The sequence below is a fragment of the Harpegnathos saltator genome, unplaced genomic scaffold (genome assembly GCF_003227715.2).
Source record: "Harpegnathos saltator strain DR-91 unplaced genomic scaffold, Hsal_v8.6 scaffold283, whole genome shotgun sequence".
In the NCBI taxonomy this organism is placed as follows: domain Eukaryota; kingdom Metazoa; phylum Arthropoda; class Insecta; order Hymenoptera; family Formicidae; genus Harpegnathos; species Harpegnathos saltator.
In genome coordinates, this window is record NW_020230076.1 from 231,743 (window position 1) to 250,019 (window position 18,277).

Below are 18,277 nucleotides of genomic sequence, written 5' to 3' on the forward strand. Positions count from 1 at the left end.
AGTCTTTTCATTTCTGTCTTAGTGTAATTAAAACGAATATTTATAATTCTTACAAAATTTGCAATTTCAGGTTGCAAATAGAAACTATTTTTATGTGTATTGGATGGCATTGTATATGGTATATTTAATAAATATAAATAACGCAACCATTTTTCAAATAACACATAGTTAAAGTCGTTGAGTTCAACGTTTCTGGAAATAACACTTAGCGATAATATCAATCGAACGAAAACGAACACAGAAACACAACACACCTCAAGACGAGATTATATGTTAATAGAACTTTATATTACATCGACGATAATTTCACAACAAATACTGAACACAATATTGAACTTGCGCCAGATGAGAGTGATATTTCTTCACAGACCAAACGTGTCATACGAGTACTTGCGACAGAATGAAATAACTGAAAGAGCGACTACGCTTGCGCGAATTTTGACTGACGAATTGTCTCACGAATGTTATTTCGTGAGAAATTAACATGTGTTTGAATTCTTTCCGTATTATGTTGATAGTCCGATTGCCGGCGATTTCACTCCGACAAAGTCATTAATGCAAGTGTTACAGTCGCAGGGTGGTGTATATCGCATCGCTTTGTGTCACACTTATGTTCAGTTATGCAATTTGCGTTAGAATTCGCGGTAAGCGAGACGGAAATTACATAATTCGCAATTGGTCATTCGGAAGGAGGGATATATAAAAATTTTCGTCAACTTTGTCGCGGTCAGATGTGTCTTGATGTTCGTAAAGAAATGATTAATATCGAGTCTCAACATTTTAGTCTTAATCGGATTCTTTTGCTTGCCGTAGGTTTATGGCCTTATCAGCGAACGAAATTCGTCCGATTCCGCGTCATCTTATTTTCCAGCATTTTGATGAGTTCTATTATATTTCAGGTATGTCGATATTTTATAATCGCGTTATTAGGTAATAACTATTACATAGTCTGTGCATTAGTATAATTTAACACAATTTAGGTTCGACGGAATCTACATATCGAGAAATTTGTCCTGTCGTAAGGAAAACCTGTTTTAATAATAATTTATAATGTGAAAGTTACGTATTAAATCTGTATAGTGAACAAAGTAGTATTCGCATATATACATACCTCAATGCTTATACAAATAACTTTGCGTACCTCAGATAGAAAAAAAATGTTTTTGGTATACAGAGTGAAGAAAAAACCCCGGGACCCCTGAAAATTTCGAAAATTATACACTTTATAAAAAAATGTTTCAGACAAAAGTTGTAGCGTTGAAAAAGATCTATTTACCGATCTTAACAATTTGACCTTGGATGGCGTCATCAACAAGGGTGGATCAGGACAAGGTCACCTCGAATTTTTTAAATGGAACCCCCAATTTTTTACTACATATTCTTATAGCCCTTCTTCAGACCTTTTCAAAGCACTATGGTTTTATCTAATTTGAATAAGCTGTTTCGAAGTTGTCGAGTTTTTTAAAGTAAGATATCTAACCAACTAAGGCAAGATCGGAGGATGATCCAGCCAACTAAGACAAGATCGGAGGATGACCCGGCCAACTAAGGCAAAATCAGAAAGGATGATCCAGCCAACTAAGGGAAGATCGTAGGATGATCCGACCAACTAAGGCAAAGTCAGGAGTTGTCCGGCCAACTAAGGCAATACTGGAGAGCTTTAAAATAATTGTTCAAAATGTCCGCCATCAACAGTTTGACAATAAGCTAATCTATCGTAGAGAGATGAAACGACTTTTTGAATGTAATCAGCAGGGATGAGAGCAGCTTCATCAAGAATTCGATTTAGTAAATCATCCAAATTTTGTGGTTTCGTTTCGTTTTGTAAACTCTATCTTTTAAATAGCCCCACAGGAAGTAATCGTTAGGTGATAAATCGGGTGATCGAGGAGGCCATTCTATAGATCCTCTTCTACCTATCCATCGATGAGGAAACACTGTATCCAGATAATTACGGACGTCCCATCTTGTTGAAACCATGTATGCTCGAAATTGTCATCCATGATTGCTTGTATCGCTGGAACTATTTCGTTTCTTAGCATATTCTCATATTTTATCGCTGTTAGATTTCCGTCAATAAAGAGTGGATCTATGAGAATATTATTCAAAATGCCTTAAACCCAAACATTCACTTTTTGTGGATACTGCGTGTGTGTTTTTTTAATCCAGTGAGGATTTGTATCTGACCAAAATCTACAATTGTGTCGATTAACGTGGCCATTTAACTGAAATGTTGCCTCATCTGAAAATATTACATTTGATAGATAGTTAGGATCTTCGGCTATTTTTTCCATCATCAAATCACAAAATTCAATGCGCCTATCAAGATCATCTTCATTTAGCTCTTGTACAAGATGGATCTTATAAGGATGAAATTTATTCATTTTCAATATTTTAAGCACAGACATTTGATCTATTTCATGTTGCTGTCCTACTTTGCGAGTCGAATCATGCGGATTTTCGATAAAGGATTGTAGAACATCTAATGATTTTTCTACACTTGTTGCTGATACTGGCCTACTTAGTATTGCACGATTTTTCACACTTCCATTTTCCTGAAAACACCTTATCGTTCTTTCAACGGTAGATTTTGAAATGGCATTACCCTGTTTACGAAAAGTTTCATTAAAAAGCCGCCTCACATCATTGTACGACCTTAGTCGATCATCCCATACTCTCATCAAAAGAGATACGCGTTCTCGTTCTGAAAGACTTGCCATATTGACAAGCAGAAGTGATAAGACTTAATCTAATCGACTAAATTAATATTTGGATCAATTCAAAATTATTCTAAAGACAGTGCTGAAGAATAATAATGAGCACGGAATGAAGTGCAATTAAGTCAGCTTACAACTAGCTTCAAACTGTTTCTTAATAATTTTCAAAAAAATAGAGGAATTTCAGTCGAGTTTGCGATTCACTAAACTGTAATGAGTATTAAATGAGTAAATGGAAGAAATAAACATCGAACAGCAGAATAGTTCAAATAAATAAATAACTGAAATAAATCAATCAACGAAATTAAGACAAGCCAATAGGAGCCAACGCCTGGAAGGTAGTCGCGCAATTATTTTTACGAGTTGGCTGGATCGTCCTCCGATCTTGTCTTAGTTGGCTCGAATACTCCGACTTTGCCTTAGTTGGCCGGATCATCCTCCGATCTTGCCTTAGTTGGCCGGATCATCCTACGACCTTGCCTTAGTTGGCCGGATCATCCTTCGACTTGCCTTAGTTGGCTAGATTTCTTACTTTAAAAAACTCGATAACTTCAGAACAGCTTATTCAAATTGGATAAAACCATAGTGCTTTGAAAAGGTCTGAAGAAGGGCTACAAGAATATGCAATAAAAAATTGGAAGCTCCATTTAAAAAATCCGAGGCAACCTTGTCCTGACCTTGATGACGCCACCCAAAATCAAATTGTTAAGATCAGTAAATAGATCTTTTTCAACGCTACAACTTTTGTCTGAAATATTTCTTTATAAAGTGTATATTTTTCGAAATTTTCAGGGGTCCCGGGGTTTTTTCTTCACCCTGTATATTTGACATTGGAATATATACTCTCTTTTCTATAATACCTGCATCAAAAGCATGTGCGTGATTTTATGCATAATGAAATTCTAAGTTATTTGTTGATGAAATAAATATATAATTTTTCAAATATTATTTTACATATATTTATTATTTGCAGCTTACGACGTTAATCACGGGACCACTCTCCCTTAATTCTATTGTTAATGTTTTTTGTACCGCATTATCTTTTTCTACCTTCGTTATTAAATTCAATTCATTTTGGATTAACGTTCAAAGTGTAAGTTGAGCCTCATCATGCTTTTCGTAAAATATTTTTACATGTCCAACTTCTTTCGCTTAAAGGACGAGAAATAGTACATAGTTGATTTTATAGGTAAAGTGTTTAATGGAGCAACTTCAGCGTATCTGTGATGAATTGAAAGATAAGAACGAGATTGCTATCTTAGAAAAATATGGACGAGATGCGAAACGTTATACAATTAATATTTTATGTAAGAAGATATCTTTTGATTCTATTTATATGTGAAAGAAGAGATGCATTTTATTTAAGTTATTATTATAAAAGAGAATTTCTAATTTAACGGAAAGAAAAAATTATTATACAATAGAGTAGTTTTTGTAAGAATGTTTCAGACGAAAACTAGTAGTTAGTTGACAAATAAATATTGACTATATTGATATCGAACGGTTCGAAAGCTTTAGTTTATGAATATTTCTCAAAATATTTTTAGTGGTGACCGTATGCAGTCTTGCCGTTATTATTGTCCAGCCATTCTGGCCGTACATTTATAATGTCCTACCGTTTATGAACGGTTCTCGATCATGCTGTACCCTGCCGATTGTAACTGAATATTTTATCGATCAAGAAAAATATTTCTACATCATTATATTACATATGGACGTAGCTTTTTGTATAGGAGCGATTGCAATGATAGGGACAGGAACATGGCTAGTAGTATCTCTTAAACATGCCTGCAGTATATTCAAGATTGCCAGGTGAAAAAATGAATGTAGAAGTGTGTGTAAAACTATGATTGTGTCTATCGAAATGTTGCATTTTTATTCGGAGTTGAGATTAATACAGAGAAATTATTTGCAGTTACCGTATCGAACTAGCAATAGCAAATAATTGTTTCATTAATAACGATCTGGAAGACAAGATTACGATTTATGAAAGGATAACTTACGCGGTAGACATTCATTGCAAAGCTATGCAGTTGGTATTTATTTAGCAATATATAAATAATATGTGTAATAAAATTATTTTATTTTTGGCAGGTTCGCAAAAAATGTAATAACTAGTTTTGACAGTACATTCTTTTTTTTAATCGTGGTTGGTGTAGCTTCCTTAAGTTTTAATCTTTTTCGCGTAAGTTTTATTATGTTTAGATATATATATATATATTTTATATAAATTAATTGTGCAGAGAAAATAGAAATTTTCTATACTTTAATGTTTTAGGTTTTTCAGGTAATGTCATCTGGAAACGATATGGAGGAAATGATATTACGTCTCCTTACAGGGATGATCATTATTATATATATGTTTTTAGCCAACTATGCCGGACAGGAAATTACTGATCATAATGATTACATATATCTTACAGCGTAAGAAATAGTTTTATATGACGCTCAAAATGATATATGTAACCACATTGTAAAATTCGAAATGATATTCCATTGATCTATAATCAAGATTTTGTTGTAATTTGTCACGTATACTTAAAAATTTAGGGGGGTTAGATAGAACCTCTCTTAAGCTGGCGGGACCAACTGGGCAGAATCGATTCAGACCCATTGCATTATTTAGTACTTATTTTGTATTAATTTGTACCATCGATAAAAATCTTTTATTATTATGTGCAGTTTAAAAAAAAAACGTGGCGCTGCTAGCTTAATATTAAGCTAGCAGAACCACATTAAAGAAAAAATAAAAAAATAAAACAAAGGTAGAAATGAAAAAGACTGAATTTGGACTAATTTGTGCCATTAAAAAAAACTTAATATATCAAACTGTTTGAAACAACCTCTAATTGAATTAAAATCTGATATACTCAAGAGTAAAGTGTCTTTGCACGAACCTAATCAATGGTTATTTTTACATAAGAAGCAACATAATTTGTACTGTTAAAATATAAAGTTTCAGATTTTATACCCTCGCCGTTCCTTCGGAAATTATCCCGAATTCTCATTAGTTTCAAGAGTAAAGTACCCTTTTGCATAAGCAGAATCAATCGTTACTCCTACATACGAGGGTAGTCCCAGAAGTACCTGACTTGACGTAGATAGCGGTTATTGTTTGAAAAGAATGACTATGGTAGAAAGTACCAACCTTATAAAGCTTAAGTTTGAAGTTTGACTCGCTACGTTGTTTAGTATTTGTTTGGCAGCCATCAATAGTGAACGCTCTCAGGGAATTTGTAAACATGGAAAAAATTGCTCATCGTTATGTGATACAATACTTTCATTTGAAAGGCCTCAGTCAACCAATATCAAAGCGGAGCTAGATTCTATTCTGCGGGAATCTGCTCCTTCGTTTACAACAGTAAAAGTTGGGTAGCAGAGTTTAAACGAGGCCGTACGAGCTGCCAAGACGAACATCGCAGTGGTCGACCAAATGAGGTGACCACGCCAGAAATGGTGAAGAAAATCCACAAAATGGTATTGGATGACCGTCGACTGAAAGTGTGCGAGCTGGCAGACATGTTAGGCATTTCAAAAAGTGCTGTACATCGCATATTGACTGAAAATTTGGACATGAGAAAGCTGTGCGCAAGATGGGTGCCACGATTTGAACAAAAACAGCGTCATGAGGATGTTTCAATCGAGTGTTTGGCGAAATTTCGCAGCAATAAAGCCGAGTTTTTGAGTCGATTCATAACCATGGATGAAACATGGATCCATCACTTCACACCTGAGACGAAGGAACAGTCAAAACAATGGACTGAAAGGGGAGAATCGGCTCCAAAGAAGGCGAAAACAGTTCCATCTGCAGGCAAGATCATGGCGTCAATTTTTTGGGATGCGCGTGGGATAATTTTCATTCATTATCTTCAGAAAAGGAAAACAATCAACGGCGAGTATTATGCGAACTTATTGCAGCGTTTGTGTGATGAAATCAAGAAAAAACGGCCGCATTTGGCGAAAAAGAAAGTTTTGTTTCATCAAGACAATGCACCAGTTCACACATCTGTTATCGCGATGGCCAAAATCAATGAGTTAAAGTTCGAATTGCTCCCTCACGCACTCTATTCGCCAGATTTAGCCCCCTCGGATTATTTTCTGTTTCCAAACTTGAAAAAATGGCTCGGTGGTAAAAGATTTGCCAACAATGAAGAGGTGGAGTCTGCGGTTGATGACTATTTTTAGGAGCTCGACGATTCCCACTATAAGGGTCCGATACACCTGGGTAAAACTAATGATTCCCACTATAAACAAGGTATCGAAGCTATTGAACATCGCTGGGAAAAGTCTATTGAGCTAAAAGGAGATTATGTAGAGAAATAAAGATATTTTTCCCAAATTTTTTGTTTTCTTTGTTAGGTCAGGTACTTCTGGGACTACCCTCGTAAAAAGTAACATTTGTACCGTTAAAATATAAAGTTTCAGATTTTGTTCCCTCGCCATTCCTTCGGAAACTATCCCGAACTCCCATTAGTCTCAAGAGTAAAGTACCCTTTTGCATGAGCATAATCAATCGTTACTCCTATATTAGAAGCAACATAATTTGTACCCTTAAAATATAAAGTTAGAAATTTCGTACCTCCGCCGTTTTTTCGAAAACTGTTTCCGACACGTATTATGCTGAGTAAAGCTTGTCATAAACAGCATCAATCGTCACTTCTACATTGATGAAATCATAATTTGTGTAGCTAACATATAAAGTTTAATATTTTATACCACCGCTCTTCCTTCGTAAAATTATACAGTGGTCACTATGCACTTAAAATTTTATAGACTTAAAAATATATTGAAAATTTTATTATGTTTCTGAAGAATATTGGTTGCTCAATTGCACGTAAGAAAAGTTTTTATTTTTTTCTATTAGGTGTACAACTTTGCTTTCGCCGTTTTTTTTTCCGAAATTCGAGGCTTTATTGTAAAAAACTGGTTGTACATTTATGATTCAAAGTATTGTCCATCGCTGGCCACTACTTTCTCTCATCTTTCGGGCAACGTTATCCCGCGTTGAAAAAACTGGTCATCTTTTGAAGCGATCCACAAATCGATCCAATTTCTTACTTCTTCATAAGACCGGAAGTGCTGGTCAACCAGGCCGTGTGCCATTGATCGAAACAAGTGTTAGTCAGAGGAAGCAATGTCTGGAGAATACGGCGGGTGGGGTAGGACTTCTCATTTCAACGTTTCCAAGTATGTCTTGACCACTTTCGCAACATGAGGTCGAGCATTGTCATGCTGCAAAATCACTTTATCGTGTCTCTCGTTATATTGCGGCCGTTTGTCTTTCAATGCTCGGCTCAAACGCATTAATTGCGTTCGAGAACGATTGTCTGTGATTGTTTCAGTCGGTTTTAACAGCTCATAATACACTACGCCGAGCTGGTCCTACCAAATACAGAGCATGACCTTGAAGCCGTGAATATTCGGTTTGGCTGTCGACGTGGAAGCATGGCCGGGATATGCCCATGATTTTCTGCGCTTGGGGTTATCGTAATGAACCCATTTTTCGTCCCCAGTCACAATGCGATGCAGAAATCCCTTCCGTCTTTCCGCCTTTCAAGCAACTGTTCACAAGCAAACAAACGCCGTTCAACATCTCTTGGTTTCAACTCGTACGGCACTTAATCTCCTTGCTTCCGAATCATTCCCATGTCTTTGAGGCGTTTTGAAATTGCTTGTTGAGTCACTCCCAATGATCGTACCAATTCTTCTTGACTTTGACACGCGTCTTCATTAAGTAATGCCTCCAATTCTACATGTTCGAAAACCTTCTCTCTTCCACCGCTATGCCGGTCTTCGACGTGAAAATCACCGTTCTTGAAGCGTTGAAACCACTCATGACATGTTCTTTCACTAATAGCGGCCTCACCATAAATATTTGAGAGCATTCCATGAGCCTCAGCCGCAGATTTCTTCATATTGAAGCAGAAAATTAAAACCTCCCGCAAATGACAAGAATTTGTCTCGTAAACTGACATTTTCAATCGAGAATAACATTATGATGCAGACACAAATCGACTAATGTTTCTATGGGGTTATGTTGACAGATGCCCAAGTTTATTGCATGACGTCTATGATCTATTTATTTCGACCACTACTTACCACTACTTACCGCTAAAGCCATCTATAGGAAAACGGCGGAAGCAAAGTTGTACACCTAATATTTTAAGTTTTACCAGTTTTTGATTACTTGTTTTATAGCATATGCGACATTAATTTGATTATAACATTCATTTAAATTAGAATTTCAAAATGTAATCGTCAATATTAAAGAAGCCCATAAAAGCACAAGTAAGTTGTGATGAAAAGAATTTTAGACGAATCGCATACTATTTCGTTAAGCACCGATGCACCGGTGCATTGAATTCAAATCTGTTATACTCAAGAGTAAAGTACAACAAAGTAAGTATCTTTGCACGAACAGAATCAATCGTTATTTTTACATAAGAAGCAACATAATTTGTATGTTAAAATTCGGTGCTTTATATTTTAACGGTACAAATTATGTTGCTTCTTATGTAGGAGTAACGGTTGATTCTGCTCATGCAAAAAGGTACTTTACTCTTGAGGCTAATGGAGTTCGGGATAGTTTCCGAAGGAACGGCAAGGATACAAAATCTGAAACTTTATATTTTAACGGTACAAATTATGTTGCTTCTTATGTAGGAGTAACGATTGATTCAGCTCACGCAAAAGAGCACTTTACTCTTGAGGATAATAGAAGTTCAGGATAATTTCCGAAGGAACGGCGAGGGTACAAAATCTGAGACTTTATATTTTAACGGTACAAATTATGTTGCTTCTTATGTAGGAGTAACGGTTGATTCTGCTCATGCAAAAAGGTACTTTACTCTTGAGGCTAATGGAGTTCGGGATAGTTTCCGAAGGAACGGCGAGGATACAAAATCTGAAACTTTATATTTTAACATACAAATTATGTTGCTTCTTATGTAAAAATAACGATTGATTCTGTTCGTGCAAAGATACTTACTTTGTTGTACTTTACTCTTGAGTATAACAGATTTGAATTCAATTAGAGGTTGTTTCAAATAGTTTGGTATATTAAGTTTTTTTTAATGGTGCAAATTAGTACAAATTCAGTCCTTTTTATTTCTACCTTTGTTTTATTTTTTTTTTTTTAACGTGGTCCTGCTAGCTTAATATTAAGCTAGTAACGCCACGTCTTTTTTTTAAACGGCACATAGTACAAAATTTTTATCGTTGTTACAAATTAGTACAAAATAAGTACTAAATAATGCAATAGGTCTGAATCGATTCTGCCCAGTTGGTCCTACCAGCTTAAGAGAGGTTTAGATAGAGGAACTTCCTGAATAAATCTAAAGTTTTCAAAGACATAGCTACACAATAAAGTCATGATTACACGATAAATCTGGATTATAAAATAAACAAAAGTAAATTTTAAACAACTTGATAGGTACAACGTTTGTTGGTACATAGCACCTTTACATGTGCAGAAACTGATATTATTTCTGTTGCAAAGGGGCAGTAAAACATTCAGCCTGACAGTAGGAGGCTTGTTTGCAGCATCCTTGGAGTGTTTTGCTTCGGTAAATCAAATATCAAACATCATTTATTAAAATATTTTCGATGTAGCATGTTTGGAATGGACAATAACAGAAAACATCTTGCATTGTAGTTGGCGAGTGCGTCGGTATCATACTTTACCGTTATGTATTCCACGCAGCAGTAATATAGTTACCATTCAATATTGTAATATAGTAGGTAAACGTTGAAAAAACATTTGTAGTTTCTTTGTATGAAAGCAAAAGTTGAATAAACTTACCAGATATATTTCGATTTTTCTAACTCATTAATATTACTTATTGTGTGAACTATTTATGGGATATCTTTAATATACAAATATTTCAATAGTCATACACATATACATTTTATCAGTCTTTTCATTTTTGTTTTAGCATAATTAAAACGAATATTTATAATTCTTATGAAATTTGCAATTTCAGATCGCAACCAAAAACTATCTTCATGTGTATTGAAGGGCATTGTGTACGGTATATTTAATAAAAATAATAACACAACCATCATTCAAATACACATAGCTACTTACGAGGGTAGTCCCAGAAGTACCTGACTTGACGTATAGATAGCGGTTGTTGTTTGAAAAGAATGACTATGGTAGAGAGTACCAACCTTATAAAGCTTAAGTTTGAAGTTTGACTCGCTACGTTGTTTAGTATTTGTTTGGCAGCCATCAATAGTGAACGCTCTCAATGAATTTGTAAACATGGAAAAAATTGCTCATCGGTATGTGATACAATACTTTCATTTGAAAGACCTCAGTCCAACCAATATGAAAGCGGAGCTAGATTCTACTCTGGGGGAGTCTGCTCCTCCGTTTACAACAGTAAAATATTGGGTGGCAGAGTTTAAACGAGGCCGTGCGAGCTGCCAAGACGAACATCGCAGTGGTCGACCAAATGAGGTGACCACGCCAGAAATGGTGAAGAAAATCCACAAAATGGTATTGGATGACCGTCGACTGAAAGTGCGCGAGCTAGCAGACATGTTAGGCATTTCAAAAAGTGCTGTACATCGCATATTGACTGAAAATTTGGACATGAGAAAGCTGTGTGCAAGATGGGTGCTGCGATTTGAACAAAAACAGCGTCGTGAGGATGTTTCGCAATCGAGTGTTTGGTGAAGTTTCGCAGCAATAAAGCCGAGTTTTTGCGTCGATTTGTAACCATGGATGAAACATGGGTCCATCACTTCATACCTGACACAAAGGAATAGTCAAAACAATGGACCAAGGTGTGGCTTGATGGCTATATTGAGGAGCTCGACGATTCCCACTATAAACAGGGTATCGAAGCTATTGAAAAGTGTATTGAGCTAAAAGGAGACTATGTAGAGAAATAAAGATATTTTTTCCGAAATTTTTTTGTGTTTTCTTTGTTAGGTCAGGTACTTCTGGGACTACCCTCGTACAATCGTTGAATTAAACGTTTTTGGGAATAATGTTTAGCGTTAATATCAATTGAACGAAAACGAACAAAGAACTCACCTCAAGACGAGATTATATGCTAATAAAGCTTTATATTTCATCGACGATAATTTCACAACAAACATATTGAACTTGTGCCAGATAAGAGTGATATTCCTTCACAGACCAAACGTGTCGTACGAATACTTGCGACAGAATGACTGAAAGAGCGACTACGCTTGCGCGAATTTCGACTGACGAGTTGTCTCACGAATGTTATTTCGTGAGAGATTAACATGTGTTTGAATTCTTTTCGTATTATGTTGATAGCCCGATTGCTGGCGATCTCACTCCGACAAAGTCATTAATGCAAGTGTTATAGTCGCAGGATGGTGTATATCGCACCGCTTTACTTCACACTTATGTTGAGTTATGCAATTTGCGTTAGAATTCGCGGTGGGCGAGACGGAAATTACATAATTCATAATTGATCGTTCGGAAGGAGGGAGATATAAAAATTTCCGTCAACTTCGTCGCGGTCAGATGTGTCTTGATGTTCGTAAAAAAATGATTAATATCGAGTTTCAACATTTTAGCCTTAATCGGATTCTTTTGCTCGCGGTGGGCTTGTGGCCTTATCAGCGCACGAAATTCGTTCGATTACGAGTCGTCTTACTTTTTAGCATTCTAATTGGGTCTATTGTATTTCAGGTATGTCCGTATTTAATCGTATCGTATTATGCAATAGGTGTTACGTTGCCGTCTTTACAACTATTTAGTTTAACACAATTTAGTTTCGATGCAGCCTATGCATCGAGAAATTTGTCCTGCCGTAAGAAAAAGCCGTTATCATAATAATTTGTATAGCGTGAAATTTACGTATTAGATCTGTAGAGCGAGCAAAGTAGTACTCGTGCATATCTCATTGCTTCTCGAAACAAATTTGCATACACTTAGTGGAAAAAATAGCTTCCGACATATTTTATATATAGAAACATCTACTCTTTTTTATACATAATATTCATTACATCAAAAGTAATATATATAATTTATATATGCGAAGAAAATCCGAACTAATTAGATATATAGAATATCTATATGAAACCCTCAGTATATAAGTTGGATTAATCGAAATGAATTTATATGTATCCCCTAATATGACTCTCCTGAAATAAATTCAATCGAGGTATAATTGTGATATAATCTGACGTATTTTTTCTGACTCACATCATATACCACGAACATTTTTATTTTTTATATCAAGATATAGAATATGTGTCCACACATTATGTATATTCATAATTTTTCGATTCGCGCATGCGCACGCACGTTGTTATGCATCGTAAAGCGAATGATCATTTCAAACTTGAATATGAAATAAATATTAATAACTTTCCAAATGTTTTATCGCTTGCAGCTTACACCGTTTATGACCGTACAACTTTCTCTTGACCTTGTTGTTAAAGTTTTCTCTACCATGTTATTACTCGCTACTTTTGCGATTAAATACAACTCATTTTTGGTTAACATCCAAAGTGTAAGTTGAATTTTCTTAATACGTGTCGTAATATACAGGGTATGTCAGAACTTTGGGACACGGGCTCCGTAGGGACATAGAGCTTAATGAGAGGAATAAAAAAGTCCTGTGCCATAATGTGAAAATCGTAATAGCTTTTTTAATTATAACAACGCAAAGTTAGGCGTTTTCCATGCTCAGCGCGGCCTATAGACGCTCCGCGGCAAGCTGTGTGCGTGGGGTCTGAGCGATAACGCGGCTCGCGCTGACCGTCGCGCGGCGTCAAAGCGCCAAGACTCCATCGCGACAGTCAGTCGCGAGATGCGTTATCGCTCAGCCTCTACGCACACATACTCGCCGCGGAGCGAGGTCTATAAGCCGCGATGGGCGTGGAAAACGCCAAACTTTACGTAGTTATTACTAAAAAACTATTACGATTTTCACATTATGGTACAGGACTTTTTTGTTCCTCTCACTTAGCTCTATGTCCCTACGGAGCCCGTGTCCCAAAGTTCTGAGACACCCTGTATATTTCTATATATCAAGCTCCTTTTTTTCTGTTTTTAAGACGAATATATTATGTAACTGATTCTGTAGGTAAAGTATTTAATGGAGCAACTTCAGCGTATATGTGATGAATTGAGAGATGAGAACGAGATTGCTATTTTAGAAAAATATGGCCGAGATGCGAAACGTTATACAATTAATATTTTACGTAAGAAAACATCTGTTAAATTTCATTATTTGTGATAAAAGGAATATATTTCATTTAAGTTATTATGAAAGATTTTTAAATTAAACGGAAAAGATAAATTATTACATAACAAAATAGTTCGTAAAAACGTCCGAGACAAAGACTAGTAGTTGAATGATAAATAAATTTTGAGTATACTGAACAAATGGAAATCTATAAAATTTTAATTTATAAAAGATATTCTTCTAAATATTCTCAGTTTTGACCGCAACCAGTCTAGTTATTCTTATTGTCCAACCACTCGGGCGATGCATTTATAATATTCTACCGTTTACAAACGGGTCTCGATCATATTGCACCGTGCCGATTATAACTGAATATTTCATCGATCAAGAAAAATATTTTTATATTATTATACTGCATATGAGTGCAGCTTTTTCTATAGGAACGATTATATTGATAGCAACAGGAACATGGCTGGCAGTGTCTCTTAAACATGCTTGCGGTATATTCAAGATTGCCAGGTGAAGAAATGAACGTAGTGTATAAAATTATAATTGTGTCTAACGAAACAATCTTACTTCCGCAATCGAAATTGAAATTAATAACAATAGAAAAATTATTTACAGTTACCGCATTGAACGGGCGATAACAAATAACTCTTTGGAGAATAGCAATCTGAAAAACAAGATTATGATTTATAAAAGAATAATTTTTGCAGTAGAAATTCACCGCAAAGCCATGCAGTATTTATAATTATTTATAAATATTTATAGCAATATATAAATTTATATGTAATAAAATTATTTTATTTTTTTGTAGGTTCGCAGGAAATGTAATAAATAGATTTAACAGTACATTCTTCTTTTTAATTACCTGTGGTGTGGCTTGTTTAAGTTTTAATCTTTTCCGCGTAAGTTTTATTACGTTTTAGATGTATTTAAAGATAAACTATATAAAAGAAAGAAATTTCTCATATCAATATGTCTTAGATCTTTCAGATAATATCGTTTGGAAAAAATATGGAGGAAATAATATTGCATCTTTTGTTAGGAATTGTCATTATTATATATATGTTTTTAGCCAACTATGCCGGACAGGAAATTACTGATCATAATGATCATGTATACCTTACAGCGTAAGAAACAGTTTTATGTAACGCTCAAAATTATATTTAAAATAATTATAATTTATAATTAAAATAAATTAAAAATGATATTTAATCGATTTACAATCAAGTTTTTGCTGTAATTTCTCACGTGTGCATAAATTTAGTGAAGTTATAGAAATTTCCTGAATAAACCTAAAGTTTTCAAAGACACAAACATATACAATAAAGTCATAATCACACAATAAATTAAGATAAACGAAAGCAAATTCTAAACAACTTGATAGGTACAACGTTTGCTGGTACATAGCACCTTTACATGTGCAGAAACTGATATTATTTCTGTTGCAAAGAGGAAGTAAAACGTTCAGCCTGACCGTAGGCGGCTTGTTTACAGCATCCTTGGAGTGTTTCGCTTCGGTACAAGATACATCATGTATTAGAATATATTTAACGCAGCATATTTCGAGTAGACAACAATAGACGATATCTTTCATTATAGTTGGCGAGTGCGTCGGTATCATACTTTACCGTTATGTATTCTACACAAAAGTGATATAGTCATCATTCAATATCGTAATATAGTAGGTAAATATTAAAAAAGCATTCGTAAAAAAAAAACCTAGTTTATTTGTATGAAAGCAAAAATTGAATAAACTTACGCAAAATACATTTCGATTTTTCTAACTCGTTAATGCTACTTATTGCGTGGGCTATTTATTGGATATCTTTAATATACAAATATTTCAATAGTCATATGCATATACATTTTAACAGATTTTTCATTTCTGTCTTAGCGTAATTAAAATGAATATTTATAATTCTTATGAAATTTGCAATTTCAGATCGCAACCAGAAACTATTTTTATGTGTATTGAGGGCATTGTGTACGGTATATTTAATAAAAACAATAACACAACCATCATTCAAATAACACATAGTTACTTGCAATCGTTGAGTTAAACGTTTTTGGGAATAATGTCTAGCGTTAATATCAATCGAACGAAAACGAACAAAGAACTCACCTCAAGACGAGATTATATGCTAATAGAGCTTTATATTTCATCGACGATAATTTCACAACAAACATATTGAACTTGCGCCAGATGAGAGTGATATTCCTTCACAGACCAAACGTGTCGTACGAGTACTTGCGACAGAATGACTGAAAGAGCGACTACGCTTGCGCGAATTTCGACTGACGAGTTGTCTCACGAATGTTATTTCGTGAGAGATTAACATGTGTTTGAATTCTTTCCATATTATGTTGATAGCCCGATTGCTGGCGATCTCACTCCGACAAAGTCATTATATTATCGCACCGCTTTACTTCGCACTTATGTTGAGTTATGCAATTTGCGTTAGAATTCGCGGTGGGCGAGACGGAAATTACATAATTCGCAATTGGTCGTTCGGAAGGAGGGAGATATAAAAATTTTTGTCAACTTTGTCGCGGTCAAATGCATCTCGATGTTCGTAAAGAAATGATTAATATCGAGTCTCAACATTTTAGCCTTAATCGCCTTCTTTTGCTCGCCGTAGGTTTATGGCCTTATCAGCGCACGACATTCGTCCGATTCCGCGTCATCTTATTTTCCAGCATTTTGATGAGTTCTATTATATTTCAGGTATGTCGATATTTTATAATCGCGTTATTATATAATAACTATTACATAGTCTGTGCATCTGTATAGTTTAACACAATTTAGGTTCTACGGAATCTACGTATCGAGAAATTTGTCCTATCGTAAGGAAAACTTGTTTTAATAATAATTTATAATGTGAAATTTATGTATTAAATCTGTATAGTGAACAAAATAGTATTCGCATATATACATACTTCAATGCTTATACAAATAACTTTGCGTACCTCAGATAGAAAAAAAATGTTTTTGATATATATTTGACATTGGAATATATACTCTTTTTTCTATAGTACCTGTTACATCAAAAGCATATGCGTGATTTTATGCATAATGAAATTCTAAGTTATTTGTTGATGAAATAAATATATAATTTTCCAAATATTATTTTTCATATATTTATTATTTGCAGCTTACGGCGTTAATCACGGGTCCACTCTCCCTTAATTCTGTTGTTAATGTTTTTTGTACCGCGAAATCTTTTTCTACCTTCGTTATTAAATTCAATTCATTTTGGATTAACGTTCAAAGTGTAAGTTGAGCCCCATCATGCTTTTCGTAAAATATTTTTACATGTCCAACTTCTTTCGCTTAAAGGACGAGAAATAGTATATAGTTGATTTTATAGGTAAAGTGTTTAATAGAGCAACTTCAGCGTATCTGTGATGAATTGAAAGACAAGAACGAGATTGCTATCTTAGAAAAATATGGGCGAGATGCGAAACGTTATACAATTAATATTTTATGTAAGAAGATATCTTTTGATTCTTTATATGTGAAGGGAGAGATGCATTTTATTTAAGTTATTATTATAAAAGAGAATTTCTAATTAAACGGAGAAAATAAATTATTATATAACAGAGTAGTTTTTGTAAGAATATCCCAGACGAAAACTAGTAGTTGGTTGACAAATAAATATTGACTATATTGATATCGAACGATTCGAAAGTTTTAGTTTATGAATATATTCCTCCAAATATTTTTAATAATGACCGTATGCAGTCTTGCCGTTGTTATTGTTCAGCCATTCTGGCCGTACATTTATAATGTCCTGTCGTTTATGAACGGTTCTCGATCATGCTGTACCCTGCCGATTGTAACTGAATATTTTATCGATCAAGAAAAATATTTCTACATCATTATATTACATATGGACGTAGCTTTTTGTATAGGAGCGATTACAATGATAGGGACAGGAACATGGCTAGTAGTGTCTCTTAAACATGCCTGCAGTGTATTCAAGATTGCCAAGTGAAGAAATGAATGCAGAAGTGTGTGTAAAACTATGATTGTGTCTATCGAAATGTTGCATTTTTATTCGGAGTTGAGATTAATACAGAGAAATTATTTGCAGTTACCGTATCGAACTGGCAATAGCAAATAATTCTTTCATTAATAACGATCTGGAAGACAAGATTACGATTTATAAAAGGACAACTTACGCGGTAGACATTCATTGCAAAGCTATGCAGTTGGTATTTATTTAGCAATATATAAATAATATGTGTAATAAAATTACTTTATTTTTGGCAGGTTCGCAAAAAATGTAATAACTAGTTTTGACAGTATATTCCTTTTTTTAATTGTGGTTGGTGTAGCGTCCTTAAGTTTTAATCTTTTTCGCGTAAGTTTTATTA

The 18,277-nt window shown here is 34.6% G+C and overlaps 3 protein-coding genes across 5 annotated transcripts; all 3 read left to right on the plus strand.

Annotated features, from left to right (window-relative positions):
* The first annotated feature begins 74 nt into the window (after positions 1-74).
* On the plus strand, positions 75-4,059 carry LOC109504421 (uncharacterized). Its single transcript, XM_025299546.1, has 3 exons — positions 75-899; positions 3,691-3,810; positions 3,907-4,059. The coding sequence occupies exons 1-3, from the start codon at positions 732-734 to the stop codon at positions 4,057-4,059; spliced, it is 441 nt and encodes a 146-aa protein (XP_025155331.1). The 5' UTR covers positions 75-731.
* LOC112588748 (uncharacterized) lies at positions 3,997-10,526 on the plus strand. 2 transcript variants are annotated; one of them, XM_025299525.1, is made up of 7 exons: positions 3,997-4,024; positions 4,265-4,529; positions 4,633-4,749; positions 4,812-4,902; positions 4,996-5,141; positions 10,150-10,282; positions 10,372-10,526. In XM_025299525.1, exons 2-7 carry the CDS (start codon positions 4,339-4,341, stop codon positions 10,423-10,425), a joined length of 732 nt encoding a protein of 243 aa, XP_025155310.1. In that variant the 5' UTR covers positions 3,997-4,024; positions 4,265-4,338; the 3' UTR covers positions 10,426-10,526. The 2 variants fall into 2 exon arrangements, with proteins under 2 accessions (XP_025155310.1, XP_025155311.1); XM_025299526.1 differs by lacking the exons at positions 3,997-4,024; positions 4,812-4,902 and having other exon boundaries at positions 4,218-4,529; positions 4,633-4,753; positions 5,005-5,141.
* Positions 10,527-11,672: 1,146 nt separating this feature from the next.
* LOC109504420 (uncharacterized) lies at positions 11,673-16,877 on the plus strand. Of its 2 annotated transcripts, XM_025299521.1 has the most exons (10): positions 11,673-12,390; positions 13,097-13,216; positions 13,793-13,910; positions 14,149-14,413; positions 14,519-14,635; positions 14,712-14,802; positions 14,882-15,027; positions 15,395-15,417; positions 15,500-15,585; positions 15,843-16,877. In XM_025299521.1, exons 1-9 carry the CDS (start codon positions 12,223-12,225, stop codon positions 15,556-15,558), a joined length of 1,107 nt encoding a protein of 368 aa, XP_025155306.1. In that variant the 5' UTR covers positions 11,673-12,222; the 3' UTR covers positions 15,559-15,585; positions 15,843-16,877. The 2 variants fall into 2 exon arrangements, with proteins under 2 accessions (XP_025155306.1, XP_025155305.1); XM_025299520.1 differs by lacking the exon at positions 15,843-16,877 and having other exon boundaries at positions 15,285-15,417; positions 15,500-15,579.
* The last annotated feature ends 1,400 nt before the right edge of the window (positions 16,878-18,277 follow it).

Excerpts from the sequence above, each read along its gene's own strand:
- LOC109504421 (XM_025299546.1), top strand. The coding sequence starts at position 732 with ATGTGTCTTGATGTTCGTAAAGAAATGATTAATATCGAGTCTCAACAT. Across the intron at positions 900-3,690 it reads TGAGTTCTATTATATTTCAG|CTTACGACGTTAATCACGGG; the intron begins GTATGTCGATAT and ends TATTATTTGCAG. Across the intron at positions 3,811-3,906 it reads TTTGGATTAACGTTCAAAGT|GTAAAGTGTTTAATGGAGCA; the intron begins GTAAGTTGAGCC and ends TTGATTTTATAG.
- LOC109504420 (XM_025299520.1), top strand. The coding sequence starts at position 12,223 with ATGTGTCTTGATGTTCGTAAAAAAATGATTAATATCGAGTTTCAACAT. Across the intron at positions 14,636-14,711 it reads ATTCACCGCAAAGCCATGCA|GTTCGCAGGAAATGTAATAA; the intron begins GTATTTATAATT and ends ATTTTTTTGTAG. Across the intron at positions 14,803-14,881 it reads TAAGTTTTAATCTTTTCCGC|ATCTTTCAGATAATATCGTT; the intron begins GTAAGTTTTATT and ends AATATGTCTTAG.
- LOC112588748 (XM_025299525.1), top strand. The coding sequence starts at position 4,339 with ATGAACGGTTCTCGATCATGCTGTACCCTGCCGATTGTAACTGAATAT. Across the intron at positions 4,903-4,995 it reads TAAGTTTTAATCTTTTTCGC|GTTTTTCAGGTAATGTCATC; the intron begins GTAAGTTTTATT and ends TTAATGTTTTAG. Across the intron at positions 5,142-10,149 it reads GATTACATATATCTTACAGC|GTACAACGTTTGTTGGTACA; the intron begins GTAAGAAATAGT and ends ACAACTTGATAG.